The sequence below is a fragment of the Sesamum indicum genome, linkage group LG5 (genome assembly GCF_026168435.1).
Source record: "Sesamum indicum cultivar Baizhima isolate 11 linkage group LG5, ASM2616843v1, whole genome shotgun sequence".
Classification (NCBI taxonomy): domain Eukaryota; kingdom Viridiplantae; phylum Streptophyta; class Magnoliopsida; order Lamiales; family Pedaliaceae; genus Sesamum; species Sesamum indicum.
Window position 1 is genome coordinate 15,830,067 of NC_142661.1, and position 24,522 is coordinate 15,854,588.

A 24,522-nucleotide genomic window follows, 5' to 3' on the forward strand; every position below is an offset into this window, starting at 1 on the left:
TTGTTGCTTAGTTAATTAACATTTATCACAAACTTTTACTTTTGATTGTGGTAATTAATTATGACAAATTCATCGTATTTGTTCTAATCTAGATACGCACGTCTTTGTATTTGCAACCATATTTGGTGATGCTGTTAGGAATTATTAATTTTTGGCAGATTGTGAATGTATGAAAATATATATATATATATGTAATAATTATAAAATATAAGATTTACGTGGTTTGAAAAACTCTTTTGCATTTACGTTGCTCAAAATTTATTAATTTTTTACTAAAATAACTGTTGGATCATTAATCCAATATTGGGCTTATATGTAATAATTACGTATTATGAACTCTCGAAGTTTAGGCCCAATAAAGTGATCAAATAAGGTTTTAATAATTTGGGTCTTAATATATCTGATTGGATGTGGGTCTTTAATGTGTAAAGACTAATGAGAATTTCAGTTTAAGTAATGGGTTGAAATTGAAATACATTTCATTATATATATATATATATATATGTGTGTGTGTGTGTGTGTCATGGTGCGCAAATCAAACGACACTTCAATATATCTTCTGACATCTCATTATCAAAGAGATTTTAACGAGAAAATAAACCAAAGAGAACTCTATGAAAATTGTATTGATCTGGAAGGCTGCTGATACGAGTCCATTGATATTCCTATAGCTACGAATTCAGGTACGCTTCCGCATTTACAGTTATCGTATTTCTTGTTGATTTAAACGTGATCGATTTTAGAATTAATAGTAATTATTGTTTCATTATTTAGTATTTGAAATTCTAACAATAACTTCTTGTAAATACAATACAACATCATTCATCGACTGTTTATATTAAGCTTTTTGACATAGCATCATAAAATTATAACTTCATTTCTAACAAAATTACAAAATTGAATCCACAGTCATCGAAATTAGATAACGAATTGAGACACACTCCACACTCCAACGTGTAAATATATAAAATAGTCCAACCTTTTCATTTAATCTGTTAAAACATAAAAGTATTCTGAAAAATGAACCCTCACCACTTGTGCTAATTAAACTTATGCCTTTCTTTTTTTTTTTTTTTAAATTTCCAATTGTGAGATCAAATGATGTTACAAATTGACAAGTTGAATAAACTAACCTTACATCCTTATCACTGTCTCTTAGTAAAATAGCCATAGTTGCTCAAGTCAACCAGAAGTTGCAACATATGCAATGGATTTCCAATAGACTTAGGTTGAACCTGCAAGAATCAAACACTTATCCATCACATCCCTCCTATTTATATTCAACTTGGATCATTAATTAAGCTATGTACTTTTTTTTTGTTTAATATTTCAATTGGCACCCACCTCAAATTTTAAACTAGTTTACTAAGAAACTTCATAATTCTCTAATTCAATGTGATTGGTTGTACTCATTTTTTAACTTTGTAGCCTACGATAAAAATTAAAAAAAGAACAAAGAAAATTGGTCAATCAAATATATATACGACTAAGCGTGTTTCCAAATATTTATTTTATACGTTTATGAGCTAATTTTTGTTGAAAATAAAGAGAAAATAGCCGGCTCCTACTTTTGAATTACTTAATTTAAGTAGATTTAAATCAAAAGTTATAAACAACTCTCTATACCACCTTCTGCAACTTATTAGTAAAATTGTACTAGAAGAAAATTTACTATTGGCTATAATTTTATTGGGATATGGATTAAAACCCGTGTTGAATAATTATTATTAACGATGGTTAAACAAAAATCGATGCAAGAATTTAAATTATTCACAATAAAAACTAAAAATTTGTCGTGATTATGAGACATAACAAATATTTTTTCCATGATTTTTTAGCAATAACAAATGTTTTACTCACACCCATAAAAACTACGGCCAACAACGTTGCATTGGCCGTGGTCAGTGACTATTTGCTACGGTTATTTACGTTTAACTATGGCAATTAGTCATTTTTAAATATTAAAATTCTTATAATGTTGTAAGTATTAAACTTTTTTTTTTAAAATACTCTAACTTCAACCTTTTTTTTCACTTTTGACTTTTGTTTTAAATACTTCCAACTTTTACTATGTTAACGTACAACTTATGCTCACTAAAAAACCAAAAATTACCGCAGACAATTTTGACAATAATATATGAATTGGTATTAGTATAAATCAAATTCAATTCGTCATAATCCCAATGCACACAACCCAGTTGATGTGAGGAAAATTGGGTCGCAACAGGCTGTGACTAGAGTTTGTTGATCAATTGACACATGATAGGTATTTAGAAAATATGAGGCATATTTTTCTATACTTTTAATAATTATGTTATACTATCGTGCTCCTTCTCGACAAGTCCAATAGTTCGGGAATAGCATGTAAACACTAAGATGAGATGAGGTGGTCTCGAGTTCCGACAAGGACACTCCGACGCTCAAATTAGCTATGAGTATGCTATTAAGATTGTACAATATAAACAGAGTAGCAAGATACTATCAAGATTACATACGCATAGATGAATAGTAGTTGGAGTATTTATAGGATTTAGCTCGATTGCATGGGCACGTCTTGAGCCCCTAGATTTTTCTTTGAGACTTTGAGTCATCTAGGCCTACTCCGCAGCTGATGGGCTTTTATGGGCCCTCATTTCCTAAGCCCATGCTCCGTGTGCTGCTGGACTTTTATTTCTTTTCCAACTGGGCCTGATCATTTTATTCTTATTCAGCCAATAACTATCTATGCGTGCTTCGTGTAGAAGGAATTTTTCAGATAAATATGCGGGGGCAATTTTGGTTTAACAAACAAATTGGGTTTAATGAATTTTACCCCATTACGATATTATAAATGAGCAGATTATTTCTTTATATAAAAATTAATAATCCACCTCTCTTCATTTTAAAAAATATAAAAAAATAAATTATGAATTAATGACATATTATAAAGTTTAAAAATTATTTATTATATACATATAAAAATAACGTATCACAACCAACATAGTATTTATATGTAAAGTGTAATAAGAAAATATATCTGTACTAGCAAACTAGGTCGGCTATTGGTAGTAATTATTCTTAACTGATTGCAACGTAATGACTGATAGTTTTGTATTCTTGACTTAACTAGACGGCATTAATAGGCCGGGACTTCACCTAATATATTTGGGGGTTAATTAAATTCAAATTATCTAATATAAAAATTGGAATAGTTACACAATTTTTCTAAATTGAAAAAAAAATTGAAAATGAGTTAAATACAATTTCTACCTTACGTGTAATGTAAAATGAGTAAAAAATTCTCCGTGGAAAAAGAAAGGTAAATTGCATAATAACCCATTTGTTTTAGTGAAATAGCGTTTCCTCCGAAATGCTTATTCTTTATATATATATATATATATATATATATATAAGAACAAAAAAAAAAAAAAAAAAAAAAACCGCCCGCCAAGATCTCCCTTTGAACGGTTGCCCCAGAGGCGACCATGGGGACTTCACAAGCTTTCACCCCCCACTTTTTCCCTTTTCAATTAACCGCTTTCTTCCAAGAAAAAGCCTTCTACCACTTCACCCCTACCATATTAATATTCTTTTGTTGCACGTTAAATTTTGTGATCCTTCTCTACTTTCATTCTTTATTATTTATCTCCACTCCTTTCTTTCCTCATTCTTCTTCATTTTCTGCTACCATTATACTCAAGTTCTTCGAATCCCTCCCGGTTTTCTACGTTAAACGTATTCCGTTATGCCGTTGTTATTGTACTAGCGGACGGGACACACTCGATGTGCGTGTGCAAGAATTCATGCAGATACGTTTGTTTGAGTTGTTTAAGATTTTGTACTTTTTTCTGGAGTGTAATTTGACGCGACTGAATTATCTGCATTGTGTGTAAATATTTTTTGAATAATGATGGAGTGTGGGAAATTGCTTGGCGGTGTATTTTTGCGCTTTCATGCTCGTCGGCATACTAGTCTTTTCACATGCAAGAGGTGGCTCTATTGCGCGCCTAAGTTAATAACGGCGGGCTGGGGCTTAGTCGGAGCTCCTCCCACCGCCACCTCCTCAGTCGCCGCTGGCACAAGTGGAAGGCTGAAGAGGGAAGATTTCAGACGTACAGGATATGACTCTGTTTTCTCTGAATGGAAGGTATGTGACTTCTATGTCTTCTCTGTCTGTATCAGACAGTTTACACATTGCAGACGAGAATTCCAAGTTATGGATGCTTATATGCTGTCTGAATTTGGGATCTTGAAATTTTCATTTTTTCTTTCTTTATGTTGGTATGAAAGGAACTGTTTGATTGAGGAAGTGTTTTTGTTTTGTTGGGCTTTTCCGAATGAACGAAATTAAGGTTTAGACGAAAAGGAATTTGGTTTTGAATTGATTGATTCTTCCTGATCCAAATGAAAAAGCTGGAAGAGGGAAAAAGGAAAATTTGAATCTGATATTGTCTGTAAATGCCACTTCGTGATTTGCCTTGATAGTAGTGATTAGTGAATGGAAAAATGAGGTTGCTTTGATGAGCTAATAGACTTTAGTTAAAATAGTTTTGAATTTTGATGATTAAAGGGCATTTTCGTGGTGGTACTTGCTAGACTCTAGTAGGAGCTTCAGATTGGAAGGATCACTGGATGGGAAAAGAAGGAGCTGAAAGGTACAGGACTCAGAACGTCCCACGTTGTTTTTCTTGTCCAGGAGTTTACGAGCTTGGCATTGCTATGTCGTTCGTGGGAAGTAAGAGAGAGCCACGCAAACATGACTCCAGCTCTGTGGTTCCTGTTTATGTTGGACAAGCTGACAATGTTAGGACTAGACTACAACGGTATGGCAGGGACGGTGCACATTTAGAGTATGGATCATCACATGAGGAGTTTGACAACTGTCCCAGACTATTTTCAGAGATATTCTCAAAAGACTTGTCGATTGTTTATAGATGGGCTCCTGTAAGTCCTACTCTTGACTATCACTTGCATCTGTGAATTTGACACATATAGGGTATGTGCCTGTTGGGGTGTCGACGTTGACCTTATGTTACGTTTTGTTTAATTATGTTATAAGGGCAAGGCTGCCATAGTTAGATGTGGCTAACAGTCGTCCTCTTGTAAGTTTATTGTTATTCCATCCTAGTAAGAAAACTCAAGCTACAGGAGACATACCAAAGTAGTATTCGGTTATGAACCACGTTAAATCTGTGTGTTCTTGTTTTTGAACGCACTATATTTCTGTTGAGAAATCCTACCATGGCCTGCTGCACTGCATAAGCAACTTATAGTGTTAAAGATGAAGCACGTCAGTCATCATAATGGTGTTATTTTTTCACATATCCAGTCAACATTTTCGTTTCCTGCCTGGAATTCCTTGGATAGATGAAAAGCAAGAAGGACGCAAAGAACACTGAGGATCAGTTGCTTGGGTTATATGATTATGCGTGGAATAAAAGAAGCAATGGTGGGCGTCGTCCTGATGATATCGTCAAAAAGCTCAACTGTTGTGCAAAAAAGTCTCAGTTTTCGTTTTCTCTTCTAAAGATGATACTACAATGTTTCCATCAGAAGCAAGTGGATGATAAAATCAATAATTGTGACCAGTTTCTCTTGGAGAATAATAAATTCAATTCTGCTATTGCTGCTGAAAACGAAGGCATCATGTCAATAATTTTTAGAATTATGAGGTTGCAGCCTGGACGACCACAATCTGGTTTTCGTGTTGATAGCAAAGGCATTTGTGGCGTAACCATGGGCCACGGATCCGTTTGTACTAAGGCGCCTGTTGAGGGAAGAAAACGATGTGCTGAGCACAAAGGGATGAAGGTCAATGGCTTTATTTCAAAGTATAACAGAATGGGACAAGTACCTCCCATGGCTGCAAACATTGGTTCTGCTACAGTTGCTGATCAACACTGTAATGATCCCAAAGATCAGAGATTGAACCGCAGCAGAGAGGCACACAAACCTTATGCTTGTGAGCATCCCAACAATGAGAAGTTTGCTCCTACGGCCTATCTTAGGAGATGGTTCTCCTTGCGTAAATGCCAAGAAAAGCCATGAAGTTTAAAACGGTCCAATGTTGAAGTCACACTGCAGCAAACCGACCAGCATGTCTGCTACTCTTCCAAAACCTTGAAATTGAAGGCGAAAGAAAGCCATATTTGCTCATTCACAAATTGACAAGAAGAACTTATGATCAACTAGCAGGCCACCTTATGTGATCGATCCCCACTGCAAAACGAAAGCAGAGTAATGCTTTCAATAGCTTTCCTGCTATCGTAACCCTCCGAAATTTTGCAGCCTTATTCTCTCTCAGCATACTATCCAACCTGTGTCGACACCCTTATCATTTGTTTCTCTTGCAGGGCATCTCTTGAAAGTTTGAGAAGGTCGCAGTAGCATTATGGCATTGTACTCACAACCTGAGCTGTCTGGAAGACAACTTAACTTAATTACAATCTCCAACATGCCGGTACAACTTTTCGCCGGAAACAAGAAGGATGAGAAGCATCAGACAAGAAGATGATGGCCTGGCTCATATCATCAACTTATCTTTTGATTTTAATGAATCAGTAGTTTTAGTTTTTGTTATGATATCCCAAGTTTGATGTGTTGTTTGTGTATTCTTGATTATAAGGATCTGGAGATCCTGGTTTCTTCATTTGAATAATGCCCTGGTTTGGCTTTTCTATGAGCATGAAAATTTCTATAACTTCAAGAACTTGATCAGGCGTAGTTTGAAGATTTAACACTTCATCCATTTTCCAGAGATGTTTAAAGTATTAGTTGATATCCGATAATATTGGCGGTATAGATTTGGATGAGCAGTTCTTGCCTATTTGAGAATATTTGTTGTTACATCTTATTTTTAAGCGTAAACTACAGTTAAATTTGACATGATTATAAATATTTTCTGTTGTTTGAAAAATTAAAAATACTTCAAATTGTAATGTCCATTTAACAACGAAGTTATTCCATTAGCCACAATTAGGTTTTCATCCGATTTTTATGGTAAATTCCTAAAATGCCCTTTAAATTATGAATAATAATTATATATATTTTTTAGATTTTTTTAAAATATTTTTGTGGACTAAAAATTGCTCTATGAATATTTATTTTACCCACTCTCAATTTTTTTTATATTTTTTCAAATGTCTTTTAAGAGAAAAATTAATAAGAATAAAGTAGTAATTTTTACCTCACCGTTTAGGGGCTACATAATTTTTCATCTAAAAGTGATATTTGTAATATTCCAAATAACAGTGGAGTATTCATAATTAACAAAAGGGTAAAATACACTTTGCCTCCTTGAATTATTCATCATGTAAAATTTACCCCTCTAAATTAATAAGTGTAGTACTTAGCCCCTTGATTGGACAAAAATATCCATCATGCCTTGAACAATTAAATTATTCAATAATATATTTTAGTATTTTGCACATTAAATCATCACTAAATTATTTTTTAATTAATTGTTTTAATAAGTGAGAATTTACATTGAGTGGAGTATAATTAATATATATATATATATATATATATATAGTAGATACACAATAAATATAGCATAACCAATAACTCATATATGCTTCTTAAAAAAAATGACAAATATATATACCTAACCAAAAGTTAAATATTTTTTAAAAAAAAATGAATGAATATATTTTATCATATTTTATTAAAAAAATATATGTTAAAAAAACCGATATGTAATTATTCACTTTTATCTAACAAAATAAATAGTTAATAACTTAATTTATCATCAAATTAATAAAATCTTTTCATAATTTTTTTTGTGCATTTATTGTATTCATTTATTAGTTAATTTTGAGCTGTAAAACAAATAGAATTCAAACTATTTAACTCATTAATTATACTATATCTTATTATAAATAAAAAATATTTTTTCCAATTAAGAAAATTTTAATTAAACTTAAAATGCAAAATTACTAAAAAAAAGAATCTTTGAATTAAATATATATATATATATAAGGGCAATATTATCTAAAAATTTAATTTTAGGGGGTAAGTATTACATCTGTTACTTTACGGGGGTAATTGTTACATAACTAATAGTAAGGGCAAAGTATATTTTAGACTTAACAAAAACTCAAGAGAGATAGTTGTAATTTATCCTTTTTTTTTTTTTGTTAAAGAATAATTTATCCTATTTTTTAAGTATATATATGTATATATGGCTGATAATATTAGTTAATAATATCAAATTATATAGTTGATACCATTAATATATACGACATGGCATATTGAGATATTATCAGCGATAGAATTCGATGACATTGTATTTTCCTAAATGTTCTATTTGTTAATGAATTCTTTATTAATGTGTACTTTTATAATAATGTATCATATACAAATATATATATATATCTATGTTTATATATAAAAATATATAGATATTGTAAATATATAGATTTAGATTTAAATTACATATATAAATCCTTAAAAAAATAACAAAAAAAATACACATGCCATAAATGAATTCTGGAAATTTATTGTATGAATTTAAACGATTCAATAAACTCTAAAAATCTTATCACAAGCCTATCTTTCAATTCTTTTAATTAATATAATGTAAAATTAAACTTTAGAGGATAAAAATATTAACTACATGAATACCATAAAGATTAGGGATAGTTTTACTCTATTCCCTGAAGTTTGGTATAATTATATGTAATTTCATGTAATTTGAAAAATTACATCTAGCATCCTAAGGTATGCTTCCATCTAACAAATAAGTCCATCTTTTAGTCAAAATTCACTGAATTTACTCATATTAAAGAAAAAAATAAAAAAAAAAAACTATATTTACCCCCGGTTGACTTATTATTGATTTATTGTAGGTCGTATAATTTTTTTTCTAATCAAATTATCCTCATACGTCTTTATCATTAAAGCACGTGAAGAAGTATATCTTCACCATTATAAGGGTAGTTTAGTCGGAAAAAATTGTTTGACCTACAATAAGTCAGTAATAAGGAAATTAAGAGTAAATATCAATTTTCATTCAGTTTTTTTTTTTTTATTAATATCAGTAAATTCAGTAAAGTTTAACTAATGTAGGGACTTATTTGTTAGACGAAAGCAAACCTCAAGAGTTCTAAATATAATTTTCAAATTATAAGAAATTTAGATATAATTACACCGAATCTGAGGAGAGGAGAGTATAATTATCCCTAAAAATTAATATACTTATTGGAATATTTTAATGAGATCAAAATTAAATTCTAGACGTGGTTGGGTTAATTTTTTTTATTATTAAAAAATATAGAAATATAATTTACATAAAATATATAATATTTTTATGTCAAGTTGTGGATGTGAACATACCTTCACCCGAACAGTACAAGCCATTGTCCTTGTCATAAGAGATATACTGGATGAGATGAAGTCGGATCAAGTATCTTATATTTAATACAATACATACATCTATACAATTATTAAATGCACATTTATTTACATCGTTTCATTTATTACAGTTCATCTGACAACCATATGACCTGGACTCAGATGTCATTATGGCTTACGCTACTAATTTGAACCCGTAGTTGTGGAGATCAATATGCCCCTTAATATTCTATGCAATAGTGGAAATGCATCGTCCCAATGGGTCCTTCGCCAATTCGGGATGAGACAGAATATTCTAGAAGCCACGGATACTCGGGACATGAACCTACATTAGATCTCTCGTAAAAATCATACTGGCACAAATTAGAACCTGCAGCACATACAATACATTACTAGATGACAAGGACGGTATGACATGATTATACAAAGGCCCCCCGTTTTCAATAGAAGAGATATAGAACGAGGGTATTGCGATTGATACTACAATATAACATAAAATTTCGTGTCGTCATCTATTGACAGACGTGTGGAAAGCGAGTATCAACCTGGAGATGCGCCTATGTTGCAAGTTGTTGTATGTTATATAATATTGCATACTTTATTTAAATATATATTTTTTTACAACGCAATATTCATTATTTCTCTACATTCTTTAGGCGGTAGATGTGAATGTCTTTGACGTTTTGTGTCAATTTAGACCACTAAATATATATTTTTTGAGTCGAGTCGTGGATCACATCTACTACTTGACATAAAATATTATATATTTTCTATAAATTGTATTTTTATATTTTTTTAATAATAAAAAAATAATTAACCCAGACGCTGTTGGATGAAAAGTTATGATTTCTCACTCTATAAGATTTCTTTAAAATGTTTTTAGACTTGAAAATAAGAATTATTAACCACGGCCACACAATAGTTGTTGGTCATAATTTTTATTAGAGTGATTAAATTATTTATCATGATAATATTTTTACTATAACTCTTAATTGTAGCAAATAATATTTAAATATTTCTTATTCTTTTTAAATAATTAACAAAAATATCTAATTGAAATATAAAAAAAAAACGTTAATAATTACTCACTTCGGCATTCAATATAGCATTTTGAGATAAAACTAATTAATAAAAATATCTAATTGAAATATCAAACAAATAATAATTACTCCAGCATTCAGTATAGAATTTCGACGTAAAAAATTCTTATCATATCATCATATTATAAAAAGTCCGAAGTTTATATATACTAAAGTTTATTCAAATAATATATTACTCGCAAATACATATATAATTTATGTATAAATTGATTCTACGACAATTATGTCTTCATCTAGTGGTTTAAATTGAGATTTTATTGGGCTAATTGTATTTAAATTATTTTTGAAAATATAAAATTACTATTTTCTCCAAAAAAAATTTTTTTTTGAAATTACACTTACATTCATTTCGAAAATTCTTCCTTTATACCTGATACCTTTTCATTAAGGTTTGGACGAAAAATTCTAGTGCTAACAAAACAAATTACATAAATTTTTAATTTTGCGCTTCATTTAACATTTGCATGTATATTTTTGTACATATAAAGGAATAAATATAATATATATATGTGGAGTGAGATTAATATTAAGTACAAAATTATTAAATGAGGAGTAAAAATAATAATTTTTATACAATTTTTTTCTAACATGAGTTTTTTTTGTAAAAATCCTATTGAAAAGAGGTCATATGTAAAATAATGTATTTTTGGATGGGTGTAATGTAATTTTAACTTTTTTTTTTAGAAAAGTGTAATCTAGTCTTTTTAAAAAGGATCTAATTGTAATTAATTCAAATTTATTTTATTATTTTAATTGTATCAATATATTGATCGAATTGATATATATAATTTGATTTTTTTAAAATATTAAGTAATTATGTATCTATCAACATTATATAAAAAAAAAAAGAAAAGAAAAGAAAAGATTCTACCACAGAATTGATACCATTTGTGTATGCGACACGTATAAAAATCCTCTTACAGTATCAACACACATCCCACAACACAGACTTGAGACTGAATACCTCACCACCCCAATGCCAGCGGGAGAATTCCGCCACCCTTCACCGCCACCGCCGCCGCCGGGGTCGGAGGAAGAGGAGAGATGGGTTTGGGCTCAGATCAAAGCCGAGGCTCGGAGGGATGCTGAAGCTGAGCCGGCTCTTGCCAGCTACCTGTACTCCACCATCCTCTCTCACTCCTCCTTGGAGCGCTCTCTCTCCTTTCACTTGGGCAACAAGCTCTGCTCCTCTACGCTGCTTTCCACGCTGCTTTATGATCTCTTCCTCAACATATTCTCAACCGACGCCACCCTCCGCTCCGCCACCGTAGCTGACCTACGCGCCGCCCGGTTTCGTGATCCCGCTTGCGTTTCCTTCTCCCATTGCCTTTTGAATTATAAGGGATTTCTCGCCTGCCAGGTCCGTGTGTATGTTTTGCTTTTCATTGTCCGTGTAACTTTGTTTTCTTTTTTAATCATTGATGATTTTTATAATTTAGTTGTGCTTGGTAGATACTCTTTCTCAAATGCTCAAATTATACTGTGGGTTGATGCTTCTCTTGATATTGTTTTTAATAATGCATTTAGGAACTTAGCTCTTGCTTGTTCAAAGTGAAGGTTTTTTCGTTATCATTGTTCTTGAATAATCTTTAAAGTTTTATTTTATTGTGCAATTTCTTTGTCGAATAATCTGAGTTATAATTTCTCTAAATTATTGCGTTTTTTTCCCCTTGTACTCTACGGATGCTCAAGTAGAAACGTCTTGCTTATTAAGTCAAAGTGTTGTTTGATCTGAAACTTTCTAAGAATATCTTGAGAAACTTACTATTTTTGCTTGAATAAACCTAGTTAAATTTCAGCTGTTATTTCCCTAATCTGGGGACTGCTCTTTGCTTATCAGTTTCTTGAAATTGAGTTACTCTACACCATGCAATTTCAACAATGATTATATTTCAGCAAGATTTGCAATTTCTCCTCAGATTGAAAACTAGCTATTTGGTTTTGTGCTAAACATTGGCAAGAGTTTCAAATTGAAGTTGGATACCGCAATATTGTTAACATTTTGTTGGATTTTGCACTTAGGTTTGTCTTTCTCTAATGGTAGAATAAGTGGTTGATCCTTTTATGGAATGTGTTATGTTTACTGCTTATATTGGATACTGGCTAATATGAATTTCAAAATCTCGTAACTTCTTTACAACCTCTTTCATATGGTTTGCTATGTGTTTAGCGTTTCTTGCATATTCCCACATGATTTTATCTGATTTGTTTGCCGAATTTGGGATGTAGGAGAAGCTAGGGCCTAGGAAAAAGAAAATCATGTTTTATGATATTCAGTTTATATCCAAGTTTCTCCGCATACTCATGAGTTATTACAAATTGAGAATGAAATCGGAAAGTTACCATTTTGCTCCGTTATTGTATTTGGCTCCCCGTCATCCTAGTAAGACTCCTACACCTTTAGTTGATAAGTTTTTCAATTTGGCAGTAAATGATGATGGATTGAATCACAGATGATACACGTGCCAAACATTTGATGGAATATTTTTGAAGTACACATATACTCCCACTTCCCAATCTCAATGACCATTGCATGCCCGAATTCCTTAAACCCTATTTTGAAAGTTGGAAAAAGATTGCTCGAGAATCATATGAAGACATAAAAATCTGGGTTTGCAACAATTTTTTTTTGCTAGTAGAAAGGTTTCGATTGAAAAAATCTCTTGTGGGCTTTAATTGAATGGTTCATTTTCCTTTAATTCTCTTACTCATTAATTATATCTCTTCAGTTTGCCATTTTGTGTACCTCCTGCATGAGTCAAGATCTTATCACTAGATAACACCACAAACAACTACTTACCTGTAAATTCATCCAATTGTTGTTGATCTTTTCTATAGTTACTTGTAAATCATTACAGTCAAAGCGTATTCATTTACCCCTTGACATATGCATGCACTGCCTTGCATTTTGGCAAGAGGATCCTGGCCAAGTAAATATAAACCAGCAGAAGGCAGGAACTTTAGCCATACCATTATAATAAAGACGGAATCATCTTTCTTTTAGTGTCTATATGTGTGGATGGACATGAATTCAGATTCCTATGCGGTTCCCTGTATCTGATTTTTGTGTGTGTGTCTATAATGGCTCTCCTATTTACTTAAGTACAATAATATTGTTTTTAGAGGGGGGGGGGGGGGATGCACGCGTGTGAGTGTACACAAAACCTTGATTTAGAATGAAAATGGAGTATGTGACTGTCACTTTAGTTTGAGATTTCGTCTATTGTCTGTCACATGCTTTTGCATGTGAGTTAATGTCTTATCAGTTATCAAATACCTAGTTTATCTTGACTTGGATGGTTGTGGTGCCGGGACCACATGTGTCAAGGAAAAACTAGTACTAAAACCTAGGAAACGTTAAAACTGGAGGGACCAAACATTTTCCTACTGATGAAAATGTGGGGACTACAAAGAATTTGTATTACTTATCAGTGGATTGTTCTACAAACCTTTTATTTATTAGGAAAAATAGAAAAAACGAACTATGTAAGATGGTCCAAATTTCAGTATAATTTTATTCAACAAACACATCACTAATTCAGCTTAGCTTCTACCAAACAAGATTATTTGTTGAAGTTCGCAGACACGTAGTACATAGTGAGACATTATGAAATTGTTGCCAAAGGCTTGTGAATGTCTCAGTGGACGCTTAAAAGGAGTTCCAGGTATAGGTGAACGGTGTACAATTAAAAGTTTCACATAAACACCAATGTGTATAGCATTATATGCAAGAATATGTGATAGTTACTTATATGCCAATGGATTGGAGAAGCAGTTTGTATTAGGAGAATAAAAGCCTATCATATATTATTTATCATCATACCTCAAATCATTTGACAGTATCATGCACGTTATTACTGTCATTATACGTCCTTCTATTTCTATTTCCACCCTAAATTTAGTCCCTTGTTGCATGGACATATTTCCCCCAAAAACAAGCCCTCTGCTGCTAAATACAATAGTAAGTAAGCTCTAAATTTGAGTCTCGTCGGATTTGATTAGTCAATTGGTTGATTTCCCCTCATACATAATTTTCAAGAAATGTTTCCAGTGTTGCAGATCAACTGATCATATCTCTTCCTTTAGGCTCACCGGGTAGCTCATAAGCTCTGGACTCAATCTCGAAGGCCTCTGGCACTTGCACTTCAATCGCGCATCTCAGACGTGTTCTCTGTTGACATCCATCCGGCTGCAAAAATTGGCAAAGGCATCCTTTTCGATCACGCAACTGGAGTGGTGGTTGGCGAGACTGCAGTGATAGGAAACAATGTTTCCATCCTCCACCATGTAACATTAGGTGGAACAGGCAAGTCTGGTGGTGACCGACACCCTAAGATTGGTGATGGAGTGTTGATTGGTGCTGGAGCTACCATATTGGGGAACATTAAAATTGGGGATGGTGCCAAGATTGGTGCAGGGTCAGTCGTTTTGATTGACGTGCCTCCAAGAACGACAGCTGTGGGAAATCCAGCAAGATTGGTTGGAGGGAAAGAGCAGCCGAGAAAGCATGAGGAAGTTCCTGGTGAGTCCATGGATCATACCTCTTTTATATCTCAATGGTCAGATTACATAATATGATGACTTCAACGCAACATTTCATAGTGTAGCAGTAATATGTCATTTCCATAGATTAGCATCTTAGCCGGTTGTGAGGAGCTGTAGTGCTCCAATCTTTTGGGTCATAATAATGTGTATTGATGTGGAGGTGAAATGCATGAAAACGCGTCTCTGTTGTACGATTCCGTTGTCTGTTAGTGTTATGAGATTTTGTTCTTGTTTCTGCTGTATCACTTGGTGTATGCTGTTTTGTGACTGAAAATAAACCTACATGGATTGGTAGATTTTGATACTGTGCTCGGTAATTCTACTCCTAAATAGAGCTTTAACCATCCTGTTTGGAGTGTGAGATGCACATCAATTTGCAATCAATGATTCTGTTCTCTTTATTTCCTTTCCTATTTCTATTTCTTTAAATTCTTGTAGGGTTCTCTTTTTAAAAGCATAACCACTAGGGAATTTCTCATCACAATAGTGCCCAGTTGCTACTATGTATGTATTCACGTGGTGTATACCTATAGTGTAAACTTCAACTAATATTTCTCATACTATATACAATTTCTCTTAATATTTCGGCATTTATTCTGTTTCTGTCTTTTCTCCTTATTTCCTCATTATTATTCATATTCGACCAGACCACCATTCCTCCCAAAACAGACCAATCACTGCCACTGACTCCAAACCGTAGGCCCAACAGGCCCTCGCTCCACCTCCAATCGCGTTTCAGCCTTACTGCACCACCAATTTTTTCCCTCTTTTGGTTTTTTCCCTCTGCTTCCTTCGTCCTTCTTCAATCCAAAACACCCCTTCCTCTGCAACTTCCACCACATTCCTCCCCTCCACCTCTCCCACCTCAAATTTAGAGAACATGTCTATGTATGTGTCTAGATGCATGCATGCAAAGAATTGATGTGTCTGTGAACTTCCGGAGCATCTTCTGTTGGTGGTAGACACAAGGCAGCGTGATGGAGAATACTCTTAGCTCCCCTTTATTTTCTAAATCTTTCAAATTTTAGAAACACTTAACGCAATTGGTGAAGACGGATCACTTGCAATCACAGCATGGGGTCAAGTTCATTTGTTAATAGGGCTGTGCTTATGCATAATATGCAAGTACCTCTATAAGCAACGTATGATTTGTCGAGGGATTCCTTAACCTTTCAACATCCTGGTACCCAAAAAAAAAAAAGAAGTTCAAGAAACCCGTTTTCACTTTTCTTTCAACAAAAAGCTCAGATTTCTTTTCGTGTTGGCCAACACTCCCTAAATAGTGGAATACAAGAGAGATTAGGGGTCCATCGACTGTTGTTCCCATATGGCCAATGGATAGCCAGAAATATGTGCATGTGCTGGCAGGCCCACACGAGATGATGTCAACTTCGTCAAAACAATTGACAGACAATTGAACAACGAGAGTCACCAGCTCACTTGGTCTCTATTATTTATCACTCGTCCTTATCATGAATATCATCTTCAAGATTTACACATCACACAAATCAAGTGATGAATTCATGACTGACTACAAATGAATCAATTTAATCCAAATACTCCCACCCTATGTTACATGTCCAATAAAGAATCTCCTTCCCCTATCTAAAACCATATCTACCCTCCTCAACAATTTAAACATAAATGGCATGAATATGATTGAAATACCAAAAAAAAAAAAAAAAAGAAACATAAAATGAGGTTAGACGGGCGTCCATTTACAGAGTAAGGATGAAACTAGCATTATCTGCCAGGCGAAATGCGAGTCTTGATTGGTTTCAGTTTCAACCCCATGCTTTCTGGAGAGAGGAGTTCAGGTGCAATACAAGAAGGGCTCAATGGACTCCTTGGGCTGCCATTAAACTGTCTTGGCCGGTATAGTCCATACCCCATGAAGAAGTATTCCAAGGGTACCAACATTGCATGTGGCTGCTCCTCCGTCACCATTGATCCGCAAGCCTGTACCTGTACAGTCACATTCTTCAATCAGCACACTATTTGCACCTTTTACAATCATTAATATGTAGTATCACGTTATTGCTACAGAGCCAATGGGTCAACAGGAAATGAGATTCAAGACGACCTAGTATATTATGGTAGATTAGGTGTCATCCACTAGATAATTTGACCTAATCCGTTGTTTACTTTGGACTGACTTCAAGCTATGATACTTTTCAAGCTTGGTATGAGAACCTTATCTTTTACGTTGTCACACTGGAAAGGGCAGAATCCAACCCAGTCCCCATCAACCATCATTAAACAAAATGCTCTTTTATCCTTGGGAGTACATTAAATTTCCATGTTTGGCCCCTATCCTTTCATAAATATGTAAAAGGAGAGTGGAGAAACATAGATCTGATGAAAGTTGTTAGTACAGGAGAAGAAAACTGAATAAGGGGGGAAAGAAAAAGAAAAAGAGTTTGGGGGTTGGGGTGGGTGGGATTGGAGACAAAATCTATTGAACAACACAGTAGGAAAAACATAAAAAGGGAAAAAAGCACCAACGGAGAAAAATGTGAAGAAAATGAAAATGGTTATAAAGGAAAGAGGACGAAATTAAAATACAAAATGTAAAAGAAAATGAGAAATTAGTGACAAGCTATTTCAGGGAGTACATCTTTAATCACATCATATGATTAAATTCTATGCAAAATATCTCAAGAGGGAGAGACCTTTCAATGTCTCACCTCTTTTGTTCGGCCATTTATATTTTTTAAAATTGATTTATTTTTTTATTTATTTAACTAACTTCCCACTTTTCAACTGGTAGTTCTTTGTTTTTCTGCTTTTTTAATTTTCACGCATCATTTTTTCTCTCTATTATTATGTTTCTTATAAATCTAATCTTAGCTTATCATTTTATATATTAAATAATAAAAACTTAATATAATCTTATTTTGAATAATATTAAAGGCTTATGTACATACGTAGAGTGTGCCACAAATTACCGGTCACTAATTAATCATTTATGCATACATGATATTACTTGGATAAAAATAATATCCTCCTACATCATATATTTTATCCACCACTGATATATCTATCTTCCAAGACAAAAGAAGCCTAAACTGTTTTTGTAATCCGAGATGAAATTATGATCTTAGAGAATGGATAATCCAGACACGTTTAGAAAATATACATCAGAGATGTAATGCCATATTTGGCCACAAGCATGACCACAACATTTCAACCGTCTTCTAACACCTGATGTATTTTTGGGACAGTCAGATGACTAATTTAATATAAGAAATAGTACTACAGGAGAATAAATATAATTAAATGAATCTTGAGAGGAAGAACAACCACCAAGACTATATAGTGGAAGGTAACAGAAATATGGTGTATCACCTCCACAAAGCTCCTGGTAGCTTAACAAACGAGCAACTTGGTCATGGAACAATAAAATTGACAATTTTAAAGTGGATTTAGTCATAGTCCAACAAAGCCATCTCTTTATTATGTCAAATGGAGGGGTAAAAATAAATTTTAATGGTGTGCCCTTATGTTTAATATATACAAGCATCAATTATAGAGATGCTAGAACAATTCAAAAAGGCCATAATGAAAGAATATGAAATGACATATTTAGGCCTTGTAAAATGTTTTCTTGGCATCCAAGAGAAGTAGAAGGGATAAATTTTCATGTCAGAAGAAAAATATAGACTTGCCAAAAGAATTCAACGTGTCACAACAAAAAGTCATGGCGACTCGATGACCTGGAATGAAAATTTCGGACCAAAATGATAGAATTGAAAATGCTAGTGCAATAATTTATTGTACTTCAACAGGTTCACAAATGTAACCTCACTAACACAAGGTCAGGTATTGTCCATCCAGTCAGCATATTTTTGAGTTTAATAAATGAGCTACAACAAATTACTTATATACAGTGTTTGCAAATGGAAAAATATAAGCATCAAGTATGAAAAAGATAGGCCAGATCATTCCAAGAAAGCACTTTCAAATATGAGTTATGCATGGGAATAAAGCCAATCACTTGGTCTCCAGAAGACGAAAAGATTGTTGCACTTTCTCTCGCAGAAGTCAGAATATAGTTGTTGGCACTGATGCCATGTCATGTGTAAAGCATTTTTACTTCAAAATTTGCTACGGAAGACAAAAGTGGGCCTACAATAGCTATGACCAAAATCCAGTCTCTCTCACAAGGATGAACATAACTTCACCATTTCACCATAAGTTTTGTAAATGACCTTTATCAAGACTTAAGAGCAACAAATCCACTAACTAACAGAATATCGTCAAACAAATTACAGTAGTTCAAAACATAATACGCACATACATATTGCTTAAGAGAGTAAAACGTAGAATTACTTATTTGTAAAAATTTTATGAATAGTGGGGCTACACTTCAATTGGTAAAACTAGAAAGGTATATGTGGACATTTCCGTTAAATGTTTTGAGATGTGGTGGGCAAAAGTTGATCCAACAATTGGAGCTTGATGATTTTTCTCTTCTAGGCAGGTACATTAGCTGAAGTTTGCTTGATGAATTGCCTATATAAAGGCAAAGTATTCTAAGTGAAACATTCAAAATATAAATAACGGCTGGGATTTCTTTTGTTTCATTTTATCCCTCTCAAAATTCATCATATCTATTCTTGTGCACTAACATTCCTTCTATATAAGTAGTTAATTTGTGCCAAAATTAGAAACTGGTACTCCACAAAAGTTTTGGGCGACTGTAGCAGACTGAACATATTGGTGGGCCTGTAGATTGCTTTTTTCTAAATGACGAAATTTCTTCCTGTTTGTTTCTGGCTATCCTACACAAAGGTAAAGAAAGCATTCTCTTCTCCGTCTATCAACTGATCCCCTATACATTTGGTGAGAGTTAGGAGTGCTACTGTGCCTAAGCTCGTAGCATGGATAAGGGGGCGCTTAACCAGAAGGATCCCCAATTTTCTAATCCTCGAGAGGTAACCACTAAGTTAGATGCCCAAAAGTGAAGGACTAGTCTGTGTCTTCTCAACACAGACTATGCTGTCTCTCGGTCGGTAAAGCAAGGAAGTTAAATAAGGATCTCAAGCAAGAGACATACTTCAGTAATAGGCTGTAGACACAGAGATCCACATTATGAAAGGGAACCCTCTCAACAGGGATGTGAGGAGCATGCCAAGGAAGAACGTGTTTGATAAAATCGAGAGGGTTTTGTGGTTTATGTTCAACCAAGGCTAAGTGGTTCATAGGCTTCTTTATTCAATTCTGGAAGGACTATATTATGTTAAAACTGCTTATTCCATACCTCAACCAAGGCACTGTATCTTCTCTCCATTTTAGCAGCCATGTGAAGAGCCTCTGAATGGAAAGGAGAATCATCCCCAACAAATATAAGAGTTCGACACCTGAGCGTTTTCAATCCATCAGTAATGTCATGTCTCCTGTTCATTAACAAAACAAATTTTATCAGTAAAATTCTTGAAAAACCAAAAGTGAAATCGTGAAGAATCTTCGTTTGCAAATACTTATGCTCTCAGTGGCCCGATACCTATTTATTGCATGAAGGAAACGCAACACATTTGTGCTCTGCCTCTCATCCAGCAACTGGAAGATTCAACAAATTCAAAACAACCACATTTTAATCTCAGGGAATTGTGCTATAAGAAAAACACTGGCTTGGCCAAGACTGTAGAAAATAGATGCATTGAATCTGAAGCACTAACTCTTCTGCATGCTTGAACTATATCTGATTCTGGAACTTCAGCATCGCCACAAACTTCCTGATACAATCAAAAAGAAAATTGTACTCATCCACAAACCCCAAGCAAGATCTTCATCCAGAAAAAAGGCTCAGGAAAGACAGTATACACAAAAGGAGCACGGAGGGGGTGTACATAATTCACTGATTGATGAAATACTAAACTACCTTGCTAAAGTACCGGTAAAGTAAGAAATCCTTCAGCAGACCACACATGCCATAATAATACAGTAAATTGGACATCACCTGCAGAATCCATATATCCACATGTTTATCTCCAGAAACTGTATTGGCATAAAACTGCGATAGAAAGCATATATGTAGGACCTTATTACGGAGCCACTCTGTCCAAGACGGGGCTTTGCACAAAGGAGAAACAAGGATCAAACCAAGAACCCGCTCCCTAAACTTCGTCTGGCACATAAATCTCTAAGTCATACAAAAACTAGAAAAATAAAAGGCCAATAGTGAAACTGATATAGAATAAACATACAGCAAACAAGGTGAGAATGTAAGCGCCGGCCGTTACACCCATGCACATAACTGCACCAAGCCTGAACAAAGTTAAATTTGCAGAGTTAGGAATAGATTTCTAATGAAAACCTAATCAGAAGCAACCAGAGCAAAAACGAGCACAATATGGAATCCAGAAACAATCTGTATACGGTTACCTAAAATAGTTGAGCACCTCAAGAATTTGATCCGCTAAGTCATTGACAGAAGGAACAGGATCATTGGCACAAATTGCAGCAGCTCCCAACTGCAAGAACTCTTATCAGAGCCCGATTCAAATCTGATGTGAGTTACGGCGTTCAATATCAAGTGCAATATGGACTAAAAGTTGGAATGATGAACACATAATCGGGAACATCTCTTGCATTTGTCCAATTTACAAACCTCGTGTCCAGGAGGACTAATATGGTAAACACAGAAATTCTGAAGCAGCAAAGCTGCAGCTTCTGGACAAAAGAACAATCCTTGAAAACAAGACATATCTGCAGAAAAAGAAAGCGTACAGAAGACTTTCAGTCGAACTGCATACGGAAAAACAGATAAAAACTACATAGTGATGTGAAAAAATTGGAGAAACCAAACATCAAAATGAACAGAGTTACTACCAAGGCTAAGTGCACTCACGATTTAAAGCTAAATCAGGATAAGTGACCAGAGCTGGCTTATCCGGGTCTCCATAAACTATAACAGATACAGAACCGCTCGCAGTTTGTACAATATGCTCCTGAGTCATAAATACAAGTAATTCATAATAAGCACTGGTCCGCAAACAACTGTGACCAGAATGTCTGAGAATTATCATTGTAAGGAAAGGAAGACTGCCAGGATTCAGTCAATACATTCTCCAGAAAACAGAAAAAGATAAGTTAAGGAGTCATAAGCATTAGGCTTTTTTTATCCATCCTTCAAATAAAGGAAATACCAGCATTTGCACAAAACTGTTCCATCCTTAGAAATCATTAACCCAGTGCGCTAATCCACATTTTATCCAAATTTGCTGACCAAAAACACTGAAAAGGTCAAAGCAAAAAGCTTTTCCAGTTTTCAATTTCAGACTTAAAAAATATCAACTCCAGATCCAAAAGAGTATGGCACTCAAAGGAAGTATTACAATGCTGGCAATTAGCAAAAGAAACAGAATACAAAGGATAACAGCCTACCTGTACTGAAAGAATTATTTCAGTGAAAAAAAAGTGGCAGGTGGCACAAGATAGTCCAGATGATTAACCACGTCAAAATATCGAAGTGGAAGAATCAAAAAAACAAGACTACAACGGTATTTCAAAGAACACCAATAACATTTCGAGCAATATACAAACAAATATTATGGATTGTGGCGTTTTAACTCCAATCAGCTGATATTGTCATTTGGCACTGCAGCTCGGTTTACTCTTTAGAATCAAGGCCTTATTATTTAGAGCCTAAGAACAAAACTATCCTGACATTTATCAATGAATGAAAAATAAAAAAGAAACTCAAAAGAAATGCAACAACTAAACTCTTTTCTGGGCAACATGTAAAAGAAAACCATTGGAGGAGAAAAAGAAAGAAAGCAAGGGGATTAAAATTGAAATAGCCAGAATAGGCCACAAGAAAAGTCCCCCAAGACTGATGAAACCACCGCTTTTACCCGCAAATAGCAGCATAAAAACACAGGAAAAAGAAGTAGATCCAAAAAACTCTCCAAAAAGCAAAATATTTTAATTCTTAACAAGAGACCCTCTCTCTGTGCTCCCAAGAATGAGGTAATAGAAATTTCCGGAAATGGAAAACAACAAATAGGGAATTCCAAACAATAGAACCATAAGAACCTGAACAGAAAACCAAAGATACAACCTTTCCGCCAAGATAAATCGTCTCCACGTCGAGGCTAACGGAATCGGAGCTCAATTCAGCCATGCCGTCGCCTCACTAATAATTTTTCGTCTCTAAAAATTTCCCCTTATGTACACATACATACATAATCAACAGCTATATGAATGTATGTATGTATAGATACATGTATGGAGAGAGAAATCTTGGGGTTATTGATGGCTTATCTACGAAGCGATTCTTTGGCCTCCCCCCTTTTCTAATTTCTCTCTTTCTCTCTACAATATTTCTCTGTATCAAAATGGAAATGAATTCTCCACCGACGCTTTCTCTCTCTCTCTCTCTACAGATTATATTAACTAATTAATTAAAATGAATAAAATTGGGAGGTGGTAGGGGCATTTCTGTCAAAGTAACGGATCCTTGATTGACTGCTGCCAACAATCTAACCGCAGTTAACGGCCGACAACTTTTAAAGGTTGACAGACGGAATATTGCTGCAGCCACCATCACTCTGCACTCCTTTTTTTTTTTAATTATTTTTATTATTATAAAACTACATTTAATATATATACATAAAACTACTTTACAATAATACATTTGATAACTAGCTTAAATGAGTAATTAACTATAAGTACGGTGACTTAGTGGTTAAATTATTAATCTTGTATTTAAATGTCGTAAATTCAAATTTTACCGAAAATATATTTATCATTTTATGTGGGCATATTATATAGCCTGACAATTTATAATGTATTTACAGAATTATGAAATAATATTCGAATGAATTTTGACGAAAAGGCTATTCAAAGTGTAGATAATTTTTTTTTCTTTTTTTTTTTGTTTGAGAATGTAAATTTTATATATAAAGAAGACTTGTACAATAGAGTGGTATCATGGTTTTACATCAAGGCTTGCAAATTCATTTGCAACTAATTCTCATTCTAACCTGCTCAGTATGAATCTAATTAACTACAACATCAAGTGTTTAGCGAGTGTCTTGAAATCTCCTCTTGTTCCTAGAATTCCATAGGTTGTGGTCTGGACGCAGAATACTGGTTTCGAACCACTCATTGGGACTTGGAGAGGGATCTGTTCCAACGGTTCTTAGTCATTTGTTGGCTTTTGTGTTCACGCAGTTCATGTATGTATGCTGATTCTTGGTTTAATTTACAGAATTCCGAACGCCATTTTCAAACTCCTATCTGATTTCTAAATATATTAAAATTAATATATAATATGTATTAAATTAAGAGCAAAATTACAGTTTAAATGATTACATTATATAATAGTTGGATAATGATTCACCTCCTCCACTTCAATTTTTCAGAATAGAATGACAAACAGCAGATTATAAGTCATGCGAATTAGATATTTATATATATATCTAATTACATAAAACAATATATATATTCAACTTTAAGAAGTCAATTTTATATATAGGAATGCAATTGAATGGGAACACAAATGAAAGGAAGTATACAAATTTATAGACTTATATTTCTA

The 24,522-nt window shown here is 33.8% G+C and overlaps 3 protein-coding genes across 3 annotated transcripts; 2 read left to right on the top strand and 1 right to left on the bottom strand.

The window, feature by feature from the left end:
- Nucleotides 1-3,803: 3,803 nt before the first annotated feature.
- Nucleotides 3,804-6,027, top strand: LOC105162161 (protein EFFECTOR OF TRANSCRIPTION 2). The gene is made up of 3 exons (XM_020694093.2): nucleotides 3,804-4,126; nucleotides 4,576-4,923; nucleotides 5,347-6,027. The coding sequence occupies exons 1-3, from the start codon at nucleotides 3,887-3,889 to the stop codon at nucleotides 6,025-6,027; spliced, it is 1,269 nt and encodes a 422-aa protein (XP_020549752.2). The 5' UTR covers nucleotides 3,804-3,886.
- A 5,319-nt stretch (nucleotides 6,028-11,346) lies between these two features.
- On the top strand, nucleotides 11,347-15,271 carry LOC105162018 (serine acetyltransferase 5). The gene is made up of 2 exons (XM_088880442.1): nucleotides 11,347-11,790; nucleotides 14,517-15,271. The coding sequence occupies exons 1-2, from the start codon at nucleotides 11,407-11,409 to the stop codon at nucleotides 15,006-15,008; spliced, it is 876 nt and encodes a 291-aa protein (XP_088736568.1). The 5' UTR covers nucleotides 11,347-11,406; the 3' UTR covers nucleotides 15,009-15,271.
- Nucleotides 15,272-16,389: 1,118 nt separating this feature from the next.
- LOC105162017 (protein NDL1) lies at nucleotides 16,390-23,361 on the bottom strand. The gene is made up of 11 exons (XM_011079916.3): nucleotides 23,041-23,361; nucleotides 21,829-21,928; nucleotides 21,589-21,686; nucleotides 21,363-21,451; nucleotides 21,185-21,245; nucleotides 21,019-21,105; nucleotides 20,860-20,937; nucleotides 20,657-20,713; nucleotides 20,482-20,537; nucleotides 20,239-20,374; nucleotides 16,390-16,940 (listed from the first exon to the last, which is right to left on the bottom strand). The coding sequence occupies exons 1-11, from the start codon at nucleotides 23,101-23,103 to the stop codon at nucleotides 16,719-16,721; spliced, it is 1,047 nt and encodes a 348-aa protein (XP_011078218.1). The 5' UTR covers nucleotides 23,104-23,361; the 3' UTR covers nucleotides 16,390-16,718.
- Between the last annotated feature and the right edge of the window lie 1,161 nt (nucleotides 23,362-24,522).